We start from the raw sequence: 19,482 nt of genomic DNA on the forward strand, positions 1-19,482 counted from the left end.
GGAAGTTTTCACATGAGATGAGTGTGTTCAGTTTTCCATAGATTATTATGACGAGCAGTTAGAGAACTGAAAAGAAAAGGTTTGCTTTTCCCATAGTAATTTCCATATAAACTTCAAATAGCGTGTGCACAACCAAATTTCTTCCGAATCGCTTCAAATTTTGGGAGGATAATTTTCATCATAATTGACATCGTTTAAGCATAGGGGAGCAAAAACTTCAAAATTTGCATCAGTCTATTAACCATGCAATGAAAAATAATAATTCAAGAAGGGTCACAATCAGGCTAATCCGAAGTCTTCATTTGAACATAAGAAATCCATTTCAAGACATTTTTCCTTCATTTGTATGGAAAGGAATCACTGTGCGCTCGTTGTATTCCTGTTGATCTTTCGTCTAAATATGCAATAGATCTTCAATTCTGTAAATTTACCCTACTCAATTAGCTGTCTGCAGTACATGTTCATTTTCTAGAATCTATATCACAGGAAGCGCTTCAATCTGTAGCGCACCATTCTCACCCACACTGGTGTTCCTCCGCTTTGTATTGCTGCTGCGTCTGTAATCAGATTGCCCATAGAATTACGTCATCGTTCAAGGTGATCGGAGGCCATTCGCTGCTGTTGCTGTACCTACAAGGCATGTGTAGGAAGGTAGACTGATGCCCACAAACATACGTGCGAACTCTTGCTTTTTCAATTCCTACTTCAATCGGCTGTGGACAAGAAACTCAAAACAAACCGTCCATGATAGGTATTGCAGGAATGGTAGCGAAAAGTTGTGTTATAAATTGTTATTTTAGTTACCAGATTTGAGAAAATAATGACTCAAAGTTGTAACTAGTATTTAGTGACCAAGTCACTACTAAGCAATCAAGCCACTAAAAAGTGACTGAGTCATTAAAAAGTGACCAAGTCACTAAAATGTGACCAAATCATTGAAATGTGGCCAAGTCACTAAGAAGTGATCAAGTCACTAAAAAGTACTTCGCCAACAGCCCTGGACTATTGGAACGTATATCAGTCGACCACGGCTGGGTTTATAAATGATCGAGTCAACAAAGAGCGCTAACTTTGACTTGACCATCGGGAACTGTTTTGTTTGCCCTGGGGCACTTTCGGTTACCAAATCGCACCCCATGGGGCAGAGATCTGTCAGAGGCGCGAAAAGTTTGCTCTTCTTACGCAATCTGATTATGAATGATTTTCTCATAAGGGCTATTGTGATAAAAATGCCTCAGGCTACAGATCGATGCTTTTCATCCATGGTTCAAGATGTTCATGGGGTTCACACGATATGGCGGTGGATGTGGCATGTGTTTTAAGCTGGGTAGCAATACCTACGTGTAGGACGCGAAATTGGCGACAATTTTTCATGGTCACTCATCATTTGGTTTGCGAACAAATAAGGAATGTTTATTTATTCACATATATTAGTGCAAACTGAGCGAGCAGTCCCATATCCGTACACACAGTTAGTATTGTGCCTCGACTGTGAGCTTCTCGGATAGGAATGTATTTGAACGAAAGCGAAATTGCTTAGGAGCGTTAAGCAAGCTCAGTCACGTAGAATTCCGAACGTTCAAATATTTAACTATGCAGCATTTACTAGCAGTGCTTGAAAGAACTTGAAAATAATATCATTGGTGATTCAGCTTCATTATTGGAACAACGATTACTTTTGACATTTTATGTCCTGTTTCCTTATTGCGTTTGCACGGCAGGCATCTAGAACTGTAGATTCACTATCCTATGGTAGGGCTCACGCCTTAATTTTTTCAGTGGATGTAAAATTTCGAAGGCGAATTCGTTCTACAAAGTTTTGACCGAAGCCGTTCTTGAAGACTGCTTCTTCTTCTTCTTCTTTCTGGCGTTACGTTCCCACTGGGACAGAGCCTGCTTCTCAGCTTAGTGTTCTTATGAGCACTTCCACAGTTATTAACTGAGAGCTTACTATGCCAATGACCATTTTTGCATGCGTATATCGTGTGGCAGGTACGAAGATACTCTATGCCCTGGGAAGTCGAGAAAATTTCCAACCCGAAAAGATCCTCGACCAGTGGGATTCGAACCCACGACCCTCAGCTTGGTCTTGCTGAATAGCTGCGCGTTTACCGCTACGGCTATCTGGGCCCCGAAGACTGCTGGAGAACATGAAAAGCAGCCATCAACAATGCAGCTGAGAGCAACGGCGGAGTCGACGGAACGATTGGTTCGACGAGGAATGTACGCAGATCCTGGAAAGGAAGAATGCAGCGCGGGCAGTCATGCTGCAGCAAAGGACCCGGCATAACGTGGAACGTTAAAGACGGAAATGGCAACAGCAGACTAGTCTATTTCAAGAGTAAAATCGTCGTCTGGAGGAGACGGAGTGCGAGGAGATGGAACTGCTGTGCCGGTCTCAAGAAACACGTAAGTTCTATCAGAAGCTCAACGCATCCCGCAACGGCTTCGTGTCGCAAGCTGAGATGTTCCGGGGTAAGAATGGGAGCATTTTGACCGACGAGCGTGAGGTGATCGAAAGGTGGAAACAGCACTTCGACGAACATCTGAATGGCGCTGAGAGCACAGACAACGGAGGAAATGCCTTCGTCAGTACTGCGGGCAATAGAAACCAACCAGCCCCCACTTTGAGGGAGGTTAAGGATGCCATTCACCAGATCAAGAGCAATAAAGTTGTTAGTAAGGATGGTATTGGAGCTGAACTCATGAAGATGGGCCCGGAGAGGCTGGCCATTTTTTTTTGCACCGGCTGATAGGCACAATCTGGGAAACAGAACAGCTACCAGAAAAGTGGAAGGAAGGGGTAATATGTACCATCTTCTTATAGAGGCGACAAGTTAGATTGGGAGAATTTTCGAGAGATCACCATGCTAAAAGCGGCCTACAAAGTATTATCCCAGATCATCTTCCGTCGCGTCATCTGTCACCTGTAGTAAACGAATTCGTGGGACGGCAAATCCTCCAAAAATGTCGTGAATACCAGGTGCCAACTTATCACCTTTTCATCGATTTCAAGGCGGCATACGATAGTATCAACCACGTAGAACTATGGAAAATCATTGACGAGAACAGCTCTCCCGGGAAGCTCACGAGACTGATAAAAGCGACGATGGAAGGTGTGCAAAATTGTGTGAAGGTGTCAGGCGAACACTCCAGTTCGTTGGGATCCCGACAAGGCGATGGACGACAAGGTGATGGACGCCAGGGATCACGACTAGGTGATGGACTTTTGTGCCTGTTGTCCAATATTGCGTTAGAAGGTGTTATGCGGAGAGGCGGGGTACGATTTTTACGAGATCCAGTTAATTTGTTTGCTTCGCGGATGATATGGTTATTGCCGGCCGAACATTTGAAAAGGTGGCAGACCTGTACACCCGCCTAAAACGCGAGCCAGCAAAAGTTGGACTGGTGGTGAATACGTCCAAGACAAAGTACATGCTAGCTGATGGGGCCGAGCGCGACAGGGCTCGCCTAGGTAGCAGTGTTACGATAGACAAGGATACGTTCGAGGTGGTCGACGAGTTCATCTACCTTGGATCCTTGCTGTTGGCTGACAATAACGTTAGCCGTGAAATACGGAGTGAAATATCATCAGCGAAAGTCGGGCCTACTATAGGCTCCACAAGAAGCTGCGGTCAAAAAAAAAATCACTTCCGCACCAAATGTATCATGTACAAAACGCTCATAAGGCTAGTAGTCCTCTACGGGCATGAAACGTGGACGATGCTCGAGGAGGACTTCCAAGCACTTGGAATCTTCGAACGTTGGGTGCTTAGGAACCACGAACGTCGGCGAAGGATGAACCACGAGCTCACCCAACTCTACGGCGAATCCAGTATCCAGAAGGTGGCCAAAGCTGGAAGGATACGAAGGGCAGGGCATGTTGTAAGAATGCCGGACAGCAACCCTGCAAAGATGGCGTAGTGAGCTAGGTGGGCGGATCAAGTGCGTATCGATTTGGCGAGCGTGGGGCAGAACCGAGGATGGAGAGATGCGGTCACGAACCGCGTATTGTGGCGTAAAATTGTTGATTCAGTGTTATCTGTTTAGATGTTAACTAAATAAATAAAATGAATGTTACAAAATATTTATAATAGCTTAATTTATTTTGGCCAAATGTTGCCCTACACAGAGCACCTAGTAATTGAAAATGAATGTAATTTTTGAAATTATACTAATGAAGGAACATGAAAAATCCAATTAGCGAACTGAGCACTTCAAATAACCAATCTGTGCAGCACAAAACTGTGATATCGCTGTTGAAAACGCTGCTTAACATAACAATTTGCATGTTCATATACATGTAGCAAACTCAAGTTGAGAAATATCAGTTAGTTTCCACTCACCTTGTTGATAGATCCCGAGAGGAAGAGCATCCCAATTAGCAGCGAAGTAGTTTTCAATGCGTTGAATTGCCACGCCGGGCTCATGTAACCGTAGTTTGGGTTCCCCATCGTGTACTCGTTTGGAGCGCTCTTTAATTCACAGTTTACACTCCCTCCTGCTTTCTCGAGCTACCAAATTAAATTTCTCTTTTCTGGCAATCGGCACTCACAATTTAATTATCTTCTCGGCTTCAGATCATCCCCAATCCCTTCATCACTCACCAAACTTTAACGCGATTAGATCGATGTCACGTGGATCACTTGCATTTTTCACATATTGATTGTCAAACGATCGCAGGACACTGTAAAGGAGAAGAACGGAAAATAAGAAAAAACAGTTATAAGATTCAACTTACAATTAAGCTTGATTGACCTTCATTGGTAAATCTCCGAGCAGGCGAGCGTTTCAAGTGTTCTCTACAATAATAGCAACAAAAAAAACGAGTGTCGATCGGAGGCGTGAAGAATAGGGCGCTTCAAATTTCACAAAGTTATAGAATTAGGTCCTAAAATGTTTAATGAAATCTTGTTTTCATTTAATAATACGGAAGAGCATGTTACTGTAACTATTTTAGCATTTTTTCCCGCTCAAATAACGGATATATCATATTAAAACTTTAATTTTAAAATTGGATCCATAAATGAACCTTGACACTTGAGATCATATTTGACGTTCGCTTAGTCGACAAAAATACCACAGGGGTTCAACTTTTTAACACCGGGGTTGTTCCTTTCTGACATTTCGGAAGGGACACGGAAAACAAAATACACCCAAAATTTGAGTTTAAACCAACGGGTGTGACAAAATTAAAAAAAAAAATTAAAAAATGTTTTTTGGACTTAAACCATCGGAAAACATTAAAAAATTGAGTAAACATATGTTTTTGACCTAAACTTAAGCGTTTGGCACTAAAATTGGGATAGGGCTTTAGGACCCTATTCCGCCTCCTTTATCTTTTTTACAATCCTTAGGATATATCAAAGTTTCACGTCGAATTTTCATGAAGGTTTATTTGAAAAAAATATATAAATAAACCAAAATAATACATCAAACACTGGTAAAACCACCACCAGGAAGATATGTTAGTTTGAGTTTTTTTTTTGAACCGCCCTAGTGAAGAAGTGCTTTGGTGGCTCGCGCCGATCATCGCATGATCAATTGGGGATTCCATTCTGTACCGTTCACCTCGGAACGATGATAGTGATTGTGCGTGGTGAAGCCGGACGGTCATGTCGGCTTCTTAGATTGTTTGCCTTTGCTATTATTACACGCGTCGACGATCGTCCTGATTTTGGAGAGGTCAGAGCGTCATTCACTTCAAAGAATAACGGAGAATCAGGGACGGTCTGAGCTAAAAAAAATGAATGCGCATTTTTTGCACTTTGACCCATACATATACAGTCGTGAATCAACTGAAGATCACTTTTCAGAACGCAACATAATAGACAATGGTGTCGCGGCATACAAGAATCCTGTGACATTTTTCTGACTTCCATACAAAGTAGGCCATAATCGTATGAATATTACTTACATGTATATACCTCTGATTTCATGAACATTTTTGAAAATGTGACCTTCTCAGGTCAGGTTATCTCCTGCCAGTTACTAATTAAGTATACACATATCCTCCTAAGAATTTTGTTAGGATCCTGTAGTAATCCCACCTTGAATTATGTGATCATTTTCCCCAAGATTTGGCTACGATTATGTCCCGTACTTTGTAAAAATCCTGCCAAGAGTTCTGTGGAATCCTGCTGAGAATATATTGTCCAAGGTATGACAAAAATCTTATCTAATTTAAACGAATACTGCCCAGGATTCTCAGAAGAGTAAGGTGGATGAAAAGATCAACCCTAGAGAACATTTTCAGAAAAAAATATTCAAATTTTAATGAAACATATACACCACAAAGCCGACCTTTGATGTATTGGCTACAATTTAGCTGATTTTTTTATCAGCATTTTTATACATTTTTAGTTAGTTTTGAAATACATTGTCCAAAAGGAATGTAGCACTTGGTGGTGTAGTGGTATGGTATCGGATTATGAAACCAATGGTCCCATGTTCGAGACTAGGTAAAATTTTCCCTCCCCTTGGTTATGTGACCTTGCCCATTAGATTTAAACAAAAGGCGTTACCTGTAATGGTGGTTGATAACATTGATGGTCATTTAAAATAATTAATAGTGGCGACGATGAGTTTGAATTTTGCTAACCAGAATGATCCGTGGCTACTCTTACTATTAGCTAGTTGAACACATCGTTATCATATACGACGTAGGGAATATCACTCTGAGGAAAATGACTAGTAGATTCACTGAGTAGAAACAAGTGGCGACAATCTTATTTTAATGTAGTTTTACGTTGCCATAATACCATTGTTACAAAAGAGATATTTTTTGTAACAATGCTATAAAAATCTAATTCCAATTTCATTTTCGCAGGCGTTGTGAAGCATTGCATTTGCCACCGAAAGCTAAACATGTTGGGGATTGTAATATATGTTAAAGCTTAAGGTAACTTTACTATTAGTTAGTCACTATATTAGTGACTTCTTATTCTTCTTCTTGACATTAACGTCCTCACTGAAACAGAGCCGGCTACTCAGCGTGGTGTTCTAAGAGCACTTCAACAGTTATTAATCGAGAGCTTTCTTTGCCAAAGTTGCCATTTTCGCATTCGTATATCGTGTGGCAGGGAAGATGATACTCTATGCCCAGGGAAGACAAGGAAATTTCCATTACCAAAAGATTCTGGACCGACCGGGAATTGAACACAGACACCTTCAGCATGGCTTTGCTTTGTAGCCGTGGACTCTAACCACTCGGCTAAAGAAGGCCCTAAATATGACCATGGAAAGTAATACGCTGAAATTGATCATCAGGGAACACATGCTAGTTTAGAGAAATTGTTGAACAGACAAGGAAAGTGATTCATTGTTTTAACGACATATAAACGTAATGACCAACAGTGAAGGAAAGTGGCGAACATTTCTGCTGAACTGGAATAAAAACAAAACCAAACGCTCCCGAGCGTCAGAGCGCTGGTTTACTCGCATCCGTCGTGCTCCCGAGTAACCGAAGCTAAAAGTGATTCGCGAACAAAGCTGCTTCCCCTCCAAGATTTATGGTTTCCAAGGGTTTTTGACTATAAACTAGTAGTTTACTGTCGACTTGATGGTTATGCAATCAAATTGTCCAATAAATCACTACTTGCTCGGTTACTCGCGAGTAAACATTCCCGAGCTTGTTGCAACTTCTTTTGACATGTTCTCCCGAGCACGCGGATGCGGACTTACTCACACCGAGTCAGTTCGCGAGTCTATGATGTTTGTTATGCGGTGGTATACACTCGTGAGCTGCTTCGTGATGCGATCTTTTCCGGCACTGATGACCAATACATACTTTCATCAACAAGAATAACGAAATGAGCTGGAGCTATGACTAAATAGCCCAATTTCGTTCAGACTTGGCAACAATTAACATACTCTAATCTTACGCAAAAGACAGGAGTAATCACAATTGCATGATTGAAAATGACACTTAAATGATAAATTATTCAAAATCATTTCGATCAAACGGTTTCAAACTAATTCTAGTGGGCATGCTGATTTTCACAATGCTTTATTTTCTCAGAAGCAAAGGAATATGGGTATTTTTCAAAAACTACCACTTCACAATACTAATGAAAAAAAAAAAAAACAACAGTGTTCAAGTGGGCACATTCTGGGCACGTCTGGTTATTGGTCCTGGTAGAGGGGAAACTTGGAAAAAGCTAGATCGAGGGTTCAGCCTTGACAAGTGAAGCTGTCAGGCAGCTCCAACTGAATACCATACAAAAAAATGTGTAAAAGGAGTGTATGTGCCCACAAATACTCATTAGACTTTGACCAGAAATTTGTTCAAAATAGGGCTATTGAAATATACCTAGGAATAGCATTTTTTTGTAAAAAAATATATGATGATTTATTTTCCGCGTGGCGCAGCTTGTATCGTTAGGTTTCAAGATAATTCGTACATTTCAGGCAATCTTCATTTTTTTTTGTGAGATAGTAAATGGCTCAAGCATTTGCCCCGCTATGGGCCAAAAACGGCGTCCAAACCGGGCAAGTTGAAAAAGGTGAGGCAAAATGAAATTCAAGGTTTTGAAGGTACACTGAGGAAAGCGGACGTAAGACTGGCATAAGATTTGCTTATGGAATTACGACACAAGAAAAAATCTTTGAAACTCATAAGACTATCGTATGATTTTCCACAGATGTTGTATCTATAATGCCCCTCGAAGGAATTTTGTAAGATGATCTTAAGAATCAGCATTGATATGATAACAAATTCCATATATAAGTCTTATGAATTAGCGTCCTAATCCATTCTTGGTTCCATAAGGCTGTCTTGTGTATTTTGAGCTTCAGATTATAAATTTCAATGAATCAATTATACTAATTCGCATTGAAAAATAGGTTAATCAACTTTCGAAAATCAAATTATCATCCATTTTGTCACGCCGCTGTTCGTTTAAAGCACTGTATTGTAAGTATCATTATGAATTATTTAGAATCGAGTTGCGGACAAAGTGAAATAAATAAATAAATAAATCAGCCTGCTTCAAATCAGAAAACACGTCAATTTTGGAGCCATATTGTATATCTGATAGTGAAATGCCCGCGCTGAGAAAATTGTCTCAGGTGGGTTTTCACAATGATGAGCAATGGGGTTCATAAGCGTTCCTATGACATTGACAATTGATTGTTATGAAAAAGATACACTTATCGTATAAATTTCAATCAGATTGTATGAAATACACAAACGTCTTGTGAAACGACAAAAAAAAATAATTTTAAAAAATACGTTCATTAGGGTGATCTTATGAAAATCATGCGAGATTTTTGCCTCGGTATACGCATGTACTTAAGCAGGCTTCAGGGTTAGCGTTGGCGTAGTCATCCCAAACGAACATCAAACACGTTGGGTACTGGTGTTTTCGTACTCACTTCGAACCCTGTCCTCGTGTTCAAACCGAAACCACGAAGCAGCTCACGAACCAGTACCTAAACCCGAACTTATGTTTGGAGTACCAAAGTTCAAACCAATGTTACAACCGCACAGTACACCGTCACGAGTACGCGGCAGCATCAGTATGTTTTGTTTAGTATTTTTTTTCTCCCGTAGCAACGCGTTGTTTGCTCAGTTTGCTAGTGTTATTTGAGTGTAGTAAGCCTTGCATTCGGCTTTAGACTTTGTACAATAGAAATATTAGTAGTAGAACGCTAGTGGCGCTGTAGTCACAAAAAATGATTTATTTATAATTACCATTAACTGTACTTTTTCAATGTTTATTCAATGCCATGTTGTAGAGGATGATTTATTATGTTTTTGAAAATATATTTGACACTTTGAGGCCCGGTACTCACGATGTCAGAGCGTGGCAAACTATATGTTGGTAACACGAACAATAGCGACATTAGCACTCTTAGGTTAATGCTTCTACTGTTCGTACGCACGCTTATAATTTTCTACCTAAAGCTATAATCTGTGATCTGTGACGAGATTCTCGCCACGAGAAGTATCATAAAGTTCGAGTTAAATTTTAGCAGCGTGCATTCGAACTGCTTTCTTTCGGTTTGTTTTGTACCATGGTTTGAACCGATGTTTCGAACCTCGGTTCAACCGAAGTTCAAGTGTACCGGGTTCAATGTGTAACGCAAGATTTTGCTGTCGTGCGTTTGCTGTTAAACACGAGTAGAAGGATGCCAACTCAAGTTGAGAATCGGTAATGTTCATGGGAAGACTGCGTTAGCGTAGTTACGGTATACTTCGTAGATTGGATACCTACTAGTAATATTAATGTTTTTCTTTTGATAATCTCATTTAGAATGCCTCCAGAAACAAGGCTAGGGAATAAGCCTTGATCCAATCTTAAATAAGAATACCAAAACTATTAATATTGCTATTCCCGGCCACGCTCATCTTTACCGTAACTTGGGATTTGTTATGATTTACATGGAACTGTCATTTACATGAAATACGACTGACCGAAAAGCACTCACAATGCATAGCCAATTCCGCGATAAGCGACCGGTTGAAACAGGTAAATTGCCACACTTCAAGCGAGAAAAAAAAACACTCGGGTCCATGTAAGCATACACGAAAACCGCAGAATGTAGCACTCCGAATCGCGAAAATCTGATCACGAAACCGTTACGTCTAAAACAAATTTGGGTATTCTGTTTAAAAGGAACGGACTCACCAAATGCTTGCAGCCTCCAGAAAAAAGTAGCTTAATCCCCCGCCGCGGAGTCAGTCAACGTCCAACGTCTTGATCCAAGTTGTAACGTATTTTTTTTTTCCTAGTTCAGAAACTAAATCCACTCGATTATTTTGAACTTGAAACTGAACAACATTTAAAACGCTGAAGTGCAACAATTCTATGCCGGAAGAAGATTTCCACTTTTTTCATTGTCACAATGTTTGCAACTGTTTGCAAATTTCCAGACTTCCAACCACATCCAATTTCCAAGGTGAAGAATTTTTTCGTAAAATTTTGATATCCTTCGTCGTTATTTTATGGCCCTCTGTAAGCCCTCTGTAAATACATGTTCTGCTATCTAAGATGTGAAATCGTGAGTCAAATCTAATGTAGCAGAACATGTCTATACAGAGGTCTTTTTCATCTTTCCATAAATAAAGAATAATATAAGCGTCAAGCTTGATGCCCACTTATGACGATTTCAAATACAAATACGTTAGATATGTCATGGTTTATGAAAATAAAAAAAAAAAGTTTGCAATAGACAATTCAATAGATTTTTTGCATTTCTAGCAAAGCTAGAATCTTTCACCTACCCAGGCTGCCTGGGATGCTAATGGGGTTTAGGCTCTGTGCTTCTCACTCAATGGTCTATAACGGATACACGTCTCAAGTGTGGTACAGACAAAAAAGGAGCAAACGACTCTTTACCACGCCACCTTAATTTAGCAAGGATTACAAGTACAACCACAATACATCTGCAAAGAAATATAAAAACTATAGATTATACGTAATTTTGCTGAATAAGAAATATATGTTTGACATTACTCACGTAAATTGGTATTTTTTCGAAAATCTCTACTGGGCAACTCCAAATGTGTTGCTCAGAGTTCCCTTCATACAAAAGTTTCATTGTAACGCTCGTACGTTTATTTTTATGCTCAAAATATGTGCACTAGAGACAGAGCCTACTTCTCATTTTAGTGTTCTTTTTGAGCACTCTCAAATTTATTTATTGAGAGTTTGCTCCGCCAACTGACCGTTTTTGCTTGTGCATTCGAGAGGCAAGTACGAAGCTAATCTATACTTTGCTGTTTATGAATTATCAAATTATTGATTAAGTAATAAAGAGATTGATTATGCTCATAGACAATCAAAGATAATCAAAATTTACCAACTTTGCGTTTGCCATATGCTATCTCAGCGATCGCTCCATCTTCCTACTGACTGTGTGATAAACTTTTGCTATCGACATTCAGTCGCATTCTCAAGGCGACTACCTCGCAGATATTTTAATTGCGGAACAATCTGGTCGATTTAAGCATCAAATAATAGCAAAACTAAGGGGCCCAGATAGCCGTAGCGGTAAACCCGCAGCTATTCAGCATGACCAAGCTGAGGGTTGTGGGTTCGAATCCCCTACCGGTCGAGGATCTTTTCGGGTTGGAAATTTTCTCGACTTCCCAGCGCATAGAGTATCTTCGTACCTGCCACACGATATCCGCATGCAAAAATGGTCATTGGCACAGTAAGCTCTCAGTTAATAACTGTGGAAGTGCTCATAAGAACACTAAGGTGAGAATCAGGCTCTGTCCCAGTGGGGACGTAATGCCAGAAAGAAGAAGAAGAATAGCAAAACTAAACGTTAGGCTGTGTAAAAGTACTGTTCAGCACGTTAAAGATGGGATAGCACCGACTTTGGTAAAAGTAAGGCACGAAAAGCAAACAAATTACTCGTTTTGCTGTTTCACACAGTAATTTTTTCTCCCCAGCTTTGCTTTGCCTCCAAAAACGCATCGCACGCAGCAGACAATAGACTTTCTGTGCGATTTGGAATTTCGGGAACAACAAGCGGGGCTTTGACGATGAGCTGACCGTTGATTGCTTCTTTACTGAAAAAAAAACCGGCGCAGCTCGAAGAATGTTGTAAAATGCAAGACGTTACAATTTACCTGTCCCAGCTGTTGGACGCCCCGAGACTACTCCCTCCCCATTTAAATTCAAATTAGGGTGAAAGCTCGTGATGACCCCTAAAAAGAGTAAAAAAAAACGATAGATGAGGCATTGTTTGCGCAAAAGTGGGCATCCAAATATATGGATGTTTCTCAGTGCAGCTATAATTTATAGGTTATGTTTTGAGTTCACATTCAAAATAGTCATACACTTCGTAACTTCAGTGACTTCAATGATCGAAGCGCACGCGAACTTACCTCATTTCGGGATCTCAGTTTTGGCAAGGGAAATTACCGCAATGACTATTCCCAGATCCTCAATTCAAATATAACACTTGCTCTCAAAAAAAATATAGTACGTTTTTGACGCAATGTATTTATCCCATACTCTAATATGAATATTGCCCCAATACGGAATGCATTATGTCCCGTATAAACAAATATTCACGCAATATTATCACTTGAAAAATGTTTCATTTTCCAAAAATCAACTTTAATAAGGTTAAAAACTCACACAACACATTTTAAAATCAACCAACTTCGTACATTGAAATACTTCTTACATGTTGTTTGGTTTTCATTTTGGCACATCTTTCTTGCATTCTACCCTAGTTTGCACTATATTAGTAAGCGCTGTGTTCGGAGCAAAACTAATTTGCCGCATTGTGGTCTAATAGGAGACGTGACTGGAATTTTTCGTACTTAATGTACAGATTACTGTTGAAATTTTGCAAAAACAATGAAGTCATTATTTTTGAAATTGTCATTCAAGATAATTAATGAAGTGTTTTCATAGTGATTTCCGGGAATTGTAAAAATGCACTAAAAACCGTTTATACGTGACTTCTACGCTGCTCTGTATAGAATTTCAACGATAGAGCGTCAGTAAAACTGTAAGTCACAAAAACCGGAAAATTGCAACACGCTTGCGGTGGGCAATACATGAACGTGTGCTTAAAGGATAAACAGCCTAGAATGATACTAAATGTATTCCTGTTTTATTTTTATTCGCAGTAATTCAATTATAGAAAAAAAAAACATGCACACCCAACCAGTGAATATAAGGTTTCAATGCATTTTTGCACGAAAACCTCTCAAATATTGCATAATACAAGCAATAGAGTAGAGTAGAAATTAGAACCCAAAAACAAGATTATGATCCCAGTGTGTTTTCATCTTATTAAAATACACCATGACTTGGACTTATCTATATAAATAAAAATGGAGTGGTGTTTGTATGTCACGAAATGGCTTGAGAACGGCTCGACGGATTAGAATGATTCTTCCATAGTTATGTTCCTGAAGTGTTCCGACGTGTTTGTGTATATAAAAAGCAAAGGATATTTAACGGGAAAGTTGAAAAAATAGGAGTGAACGGAACTTCCATTTTGCACGGAGCGTTCCATGGCGTTTTTCAACAGCTTACTTGATGGCAAGACGAAGTTTGCCGGGACCACTAGTTATATCATATTATTATATTATTAGCCGTAACGCAACAAACGCGTTATGGTTTTATTGCTGATTGCTCGGAATCATGAATCAAATGCCTTTGACTCGCGCATCCGCTAATGATCGTCCAAATAAAAAAAAACGCTAGAGCGAGATTCGAACCTCTCGAAACCTCTCGTACTCTACCACGTGTCATTCTGGATTAGGGTTACCAGAAGATTATTTCAGAAAGAAGGGAGGGTTCGCTTCTGCAAACCTGGAGCGTCTGTACTCCATGTTAGGAGCGGCTCACAACAGCGTCTGTTCCCCATGTCAGAGGCGGCTGGTCATCGTATGAGTGCCAGAGACGGACTCTAAGCTAAACTGCGCACTATGGCCCTACGAACATTTAGGGGGAATGGTTCTCCGGAAATCTAGGGGGTTGGTGTCAGGCCCTGCAAGCCAGTCGTAAAAAAAATCAAGCAACGAACGAATCAACGACAGAATGTGAACCGGAACAATCGGCGAAGACCACAGCGACGTAAAGGGACTATCGATTGGAAGCTCGGTACGTGGAGCTGTAAATCTCTCAACATCATCGGGAGCAAACGCATACTCGCCGACGTGCTGAAGGACCGCGGCTTCGGCATCGTAGCGTTGCAGGAAGTTTGTTGGAAGGGATCAATGGTGCGAACGTTTAGAGGTAACCATACCATCTATCAGAGCTGGGAACAGCTTTTATAGTGATGGGTGATATGCAGAGGGGCGTGATCGGGTGGTGAGCGATCAATGGGAGAATGTGCAAGTTGAGAATCAAAGGCCGATTCTTCAACTTCAGCATAATAAACGTGCACAACCCTCACTCCGGTAGCACTGATGATTATAAATACGCTTTTACGCGCAGCTTGAACACGAGTACGACAGCTGCCCAAGCCATGACGTCAAAATCATCATAGGAAATTTAAACGCTCAGGTTGGCCAGGAGTAGGAGTTCAGAACGACTATTAGAAAGTCCTGCGCCCATCGGCTGACGAATGAAAACGGCTTAGGACTAATAGATTTTGCCGCCTCCAAAAATATGGCCATTCGTAGCACCTACTTCCAGCCCAGCCTTCCATACCGATACACCTGGAGATCACAAATCGACCACGTTCTGATTGATGGACGGCACTTCTCCGATATTATCGACGTCAGGACCTATCGTGGCGCTTACATCGACTCTGAGCACTATGATGGTGAAACTGCGTCGTTAACAACGTACGGTACCGATGGCCGCCCCTGTATGACCTAGAGCGGCTTAAGCAACCGGAAGAGCTGAACGAAGCCGTTCTGAAGACTGCTGGAGAACTTTAAAAGCAGCCTTCAACAATGCAGCTGACAGCAACGTCGGGTACGTGGGACGGAGTCGACGGAACGATTGGTTCGACGAGGAATGTAGGCCGATTCTGGAGGAGAAGAATGCAGCGCGGGCTGCAATGCTGCAGCAACGGATCCGGCAGAACAACGGACGGACGGAAACGAAAACCGACCCCCCTTCCTTTCTTGAGAAACGAGGAGAAACGCCGCCTGGAGAAGATGGAACAGCTGTGCCGGTCTCAAGAAACAAGTAAGTTCTATCAGAAGCTCAATGAATCCCGCTACGGCTTCGTACTGCGAGCCGAGATGTGCAGGGATGAGGATGGGAACATCTAGACGGACGAGCGTGAGTTTATTGAAAGGTGGAAGCACCACTTTGATGAACAACTGAATAGCGCTGAGAGCACAGATAATGAAGGGCGAGACAACTATGGTGATGCTTTCGTCAGTACTGCGGAAGATAGAAACCAACCAACCCCCACTTTGATGGAGGTTAAGTATGCTATTCACCAGTTTATGAGTAATAAAGCTGCTGGTAAAGATGTAATCGGAGCTGAACTCATCAAGATGGGCCCGGAGAGACTGGTCATTTATCTGCACCGGCTGATAGGCACAATCTGACAAACAGAACAGCTACCAGAGGAGTAGAAGGAAGGGTAAATATGCCCCATCTGCAACGCCATCCACAAGACGCTTATTAGGCCGGTACTCCTCCATGGGCACGAAACATGGACTCTACGTGCAGAGGATCATCGCGTCCTTGATGTTTTCGAACGGAAGGTGTTGCGGACCATCTACGGCGGAGTGCAGATGGAAGACGGAACGTGGAGAAGGCGGATGAACCATGAATTGCACCAGCTGCTGGTAGAACCAACCATCTTCCACCTCGCAAAAATTGGGAGGCTGCGGTGGGTCCGGGCATGTCACCAGAATGACGGATAACAACTCGGTGAAAATGGTTCTCGAAAACAATCCAACCGGCACAAGATGACGTGGTGCGCAGCGAGCAAAATGGGTCGATCAAGTTGAGGACGATCTGCGGACCCTTCGTAGAATACGTGGCTGGCGACGGGCAGCTACAAGAAAAGTTAGATTGTGATTACTTTCAATTGATCACCATTCTTAATGTGGCCTACAAAGTGTCATCTGTAGTAAACGAGTTCTTGGGAATTTATCAAGCCGACTTCATTGACAACGGACCAGATCTTTACTGTACGGCAAATCCTCCAAAAATGTCAAGTCCCAGCGCATCAACTTTTCATCGATTTCAAGGCAGCATACGATAGTACCGATCGTGTTGAGCTACGGCAAATCATGGAAGAGACCAGCTTTCTCGGGAACCTCACAAAACTAATATGTGCAAAATTGTGTGAAAGTTTCAGGCGAACATTCCAGTTCGTTAGAATTCTTCCGGTGATTACGACAAAGAAATGGGCTTTCGGCCCTGTTGTTCAATATTGCGCTAGAAGGTATTATGCGGAGAGCGAGGTTCAACAGCCGGGGTACGATTTTCATGAGATCCAGTCAATTTGTTTGCTTTGCGGATGAAATGGACGTCCTAATATTTGAAAATGTGTAAACCAGCCTGAAACGCGAGGCAAAGAAGTTGAACTGGTGGTGAATGCGTATGTGCAAATCAAAACCATATTTTTACAAAATTTTTATATTTTTCCCTAAAAGTGTGGATCAAAAGATTTCGTTTGATGTGAAAAAAGTTCTTGATTAATCAATTATTTCGTATAATTTATATAAATAAAATTGGAATGATTTGTTTGTGTATAAAAAAAGCAAAGGATATTTAAGCGGAAAGCCACTAGTGCGACCCTATGGCTTTATTTGCCCTTTTTTGCGCCAAGGCAGGAAAATTGGTTGTACCTAATGTGAATTAGATCATTATATCATCATATTTGTTATAAATATTGCTTTTTTACATCATCAGCTCCCAAGTAGATTCAGAAACCACCAAAAGTTTGCCCATGATATTCAACTTCAAAATGGCAAGCAAATAATAACAGTTCAATAAATTTTTATCTGTATACGGTTTAATTTAATCATTAAGGCGAATGAAAAAAATGAAAAAAAAATAAATGAATATGTTGTTTTAAAATAATATTGCTGTTTGCGTTTGACATGCAAATCAATGCTAACTGGGCTTCAAATGCGGTAACACAAAGTAACCAAAGGATACTTAGCAACCACAGTCCATATCTTAATTACTTTTTAAGTGTTATAGTTTTTCTGAAAATATTTATTATTCCACTAAGGTCGAACTTTTGCCCCACCTTACTCTATGGCAAAAAAAAACTAACTTTCAGGATATTTGGCAGCAGCTTCATCGAAAAGAATCTGAGGGTACGTGGTTATCGAAATGTTTGTCGTCGTGTAACTTGTTCCGAGGAACCTACTATTGTAAAGCGGAGCAATAGGAATACCGTAAAATCGGGTGTAATTGATCAGAAGGGTGAAATTGGTCATCGTATCACACGATTTTATCTATTGGTAATGGACCACAAATATCAATGTAAGCTGCAGTAAATGAACGTTGTTTGTCGTAACTATTGACGAATTGTGTGTTGTGAAGTTTTTTGCGTTAAAGAATGCTTATTACTATGAAAATAATGTAAAATTTCAAAATCATTCACGGTGAAGTATTGAAAAACACCTATGAACTTCTATTTCTAAGCAAGGATTTGAACATGGTATAAACCTGAAAGTTTGTGAGGATGCTTGAGATATATCTCCAAACCAGATTTCATCACCAAAACTCGTACCAATTAGCTCATATGGTTGAAATAATTGAATTTCTGTTAGATATCATTGAATTCATTGGTAAATTGCATACATTTAGGCGTTTTCCGCGTAATTCTTGAAATTTAACTATTCGTTATTTATATAAATATTGCATTGTTAAGAATTTGACAAGCATATTCGGATTCATGGAGCTCAAATTTATCATGTAGAGTTGTTTTGAAAACTAACAATAATGGCATTGACAAGTGATCAATTTCACCCTGAAATGAGATCCCCTGATTCTTTATTTTAGAGATATTTGTTAACACTAAAATGACATTTGTTAGAAAATTTCGGTGCATGAGTCGATGAGGCTCACCTTTGTACTTGTTTTCCCGCATTTAGTTGTTTGGATTTGTTAACATTAAAGAAAACAGACTAGAAAAAACCAGAAAAATGATCAATTTCACCCGAAATTACGGTAACTTAAAATGCAAAAGTATTACGAATTATCAAAGTTATTCTGATTTGAGCTAGGCATGTTTGTTTTTTATGATAACTATCTATTCTCTTTCAGATTTTCCATTTATGTTTTTCATGACAGAAACATTCTAGAATCATGTCGGACTCGGTGTTTAATCAATGTTTTCAAACCCATTAGTCGTGCTCATCCCTACGCAGCAAAACACTTGTCTAGCAGTAAGAATACAAACCCACTGATCAGCGAATAATGGTCGTGTGCATGTTGTATCCAGCTTGCACAGCTCAGCTAATTATAAAAGGCACCTCCACAGACATCTGTGGGCATCATCTAGCCAGTGTTATGTTATGCTTCAGTGCCCCGAAAACGCATAAGAAATGTAGGGAAACATGTTGGAAAATGCGCCGACGGGATAAAACGTGGTACCACAATTTCATACAATATCTGTATGTTGGAGATGAACCAGCCCTGGGCTGAAAATCTCCCTAATAAAGATAATAATAATAATAATAATAATATCTTTATCAATTTGTAACGCCTCGCACGAAAAAAAAAACATTTGTCAATTTCCACATAAAAAATGAAAATAAATTGAGAAAACGATGATTTGACAATCAAATCATCTGGCAAAATCCAAGCTCAAACAAGACATAGAACTGCGTGGTATTTGCTGCATAGATAATAATTAAAAAAAAAACTGGATTTTGTCATAAAAATGAGTTTGTTGTGATTTCATTTCTTTTAAATTTATTTTATGGGATATTACATCCCCAATCCAACTACTGTTATAAGTAATTGCATGCTTATTCATGTGCCTTATTCTACAATCCAACAGAAATTTTCAACAAGTTTTCCTTAAGGGGTGCATACTACCCTGTCTTCCCTTATTCACGAAAGATCCTAC

General features: G+C 40.3%; 1 protein-coding gene across 3 annotated transcripts in view; it reads right to left on the reverse strand.

Annotated features, from left to right (window-relative positions):
* The window catches only part of LOC5578143, a 148,725-nt gene that overhangs the window by 116,588 nt on the left and 12,655 nt on the right, over positions 1-19,482 (reverse strand). For all 3 annotated transcript variants that reach the window (XM_021849524.1, XM_021849519.1, XM_001663663.2), the window contains exon 2: positions 4,347-4,687. In XM_021849524.1, the coding sequence (XP_021705216.1) occupies positions 4,347-4,454 (108 nt within the window). In that variant the 5' untranslated portion in view covers positions 4,455-4,687. The remainder of the gene's footprint in view (positions 1-4,346; positions 4,688-19,482) is intronic.

The sequence above is a fragment of the Aedes aegypti genome, chromosome 1 (assembly GCF_002204515.2).
Source record: "Aedes aegypti strain LVP_AGWG chromosome 1, AaegL5.0 Primary Assembly, whole genome shotgun sequence".
NCBI lineage: Eukaryota > Metazoa > Arthropoda > Insecta > Diptera > Culicidae > Aedes > Aedes aegypti.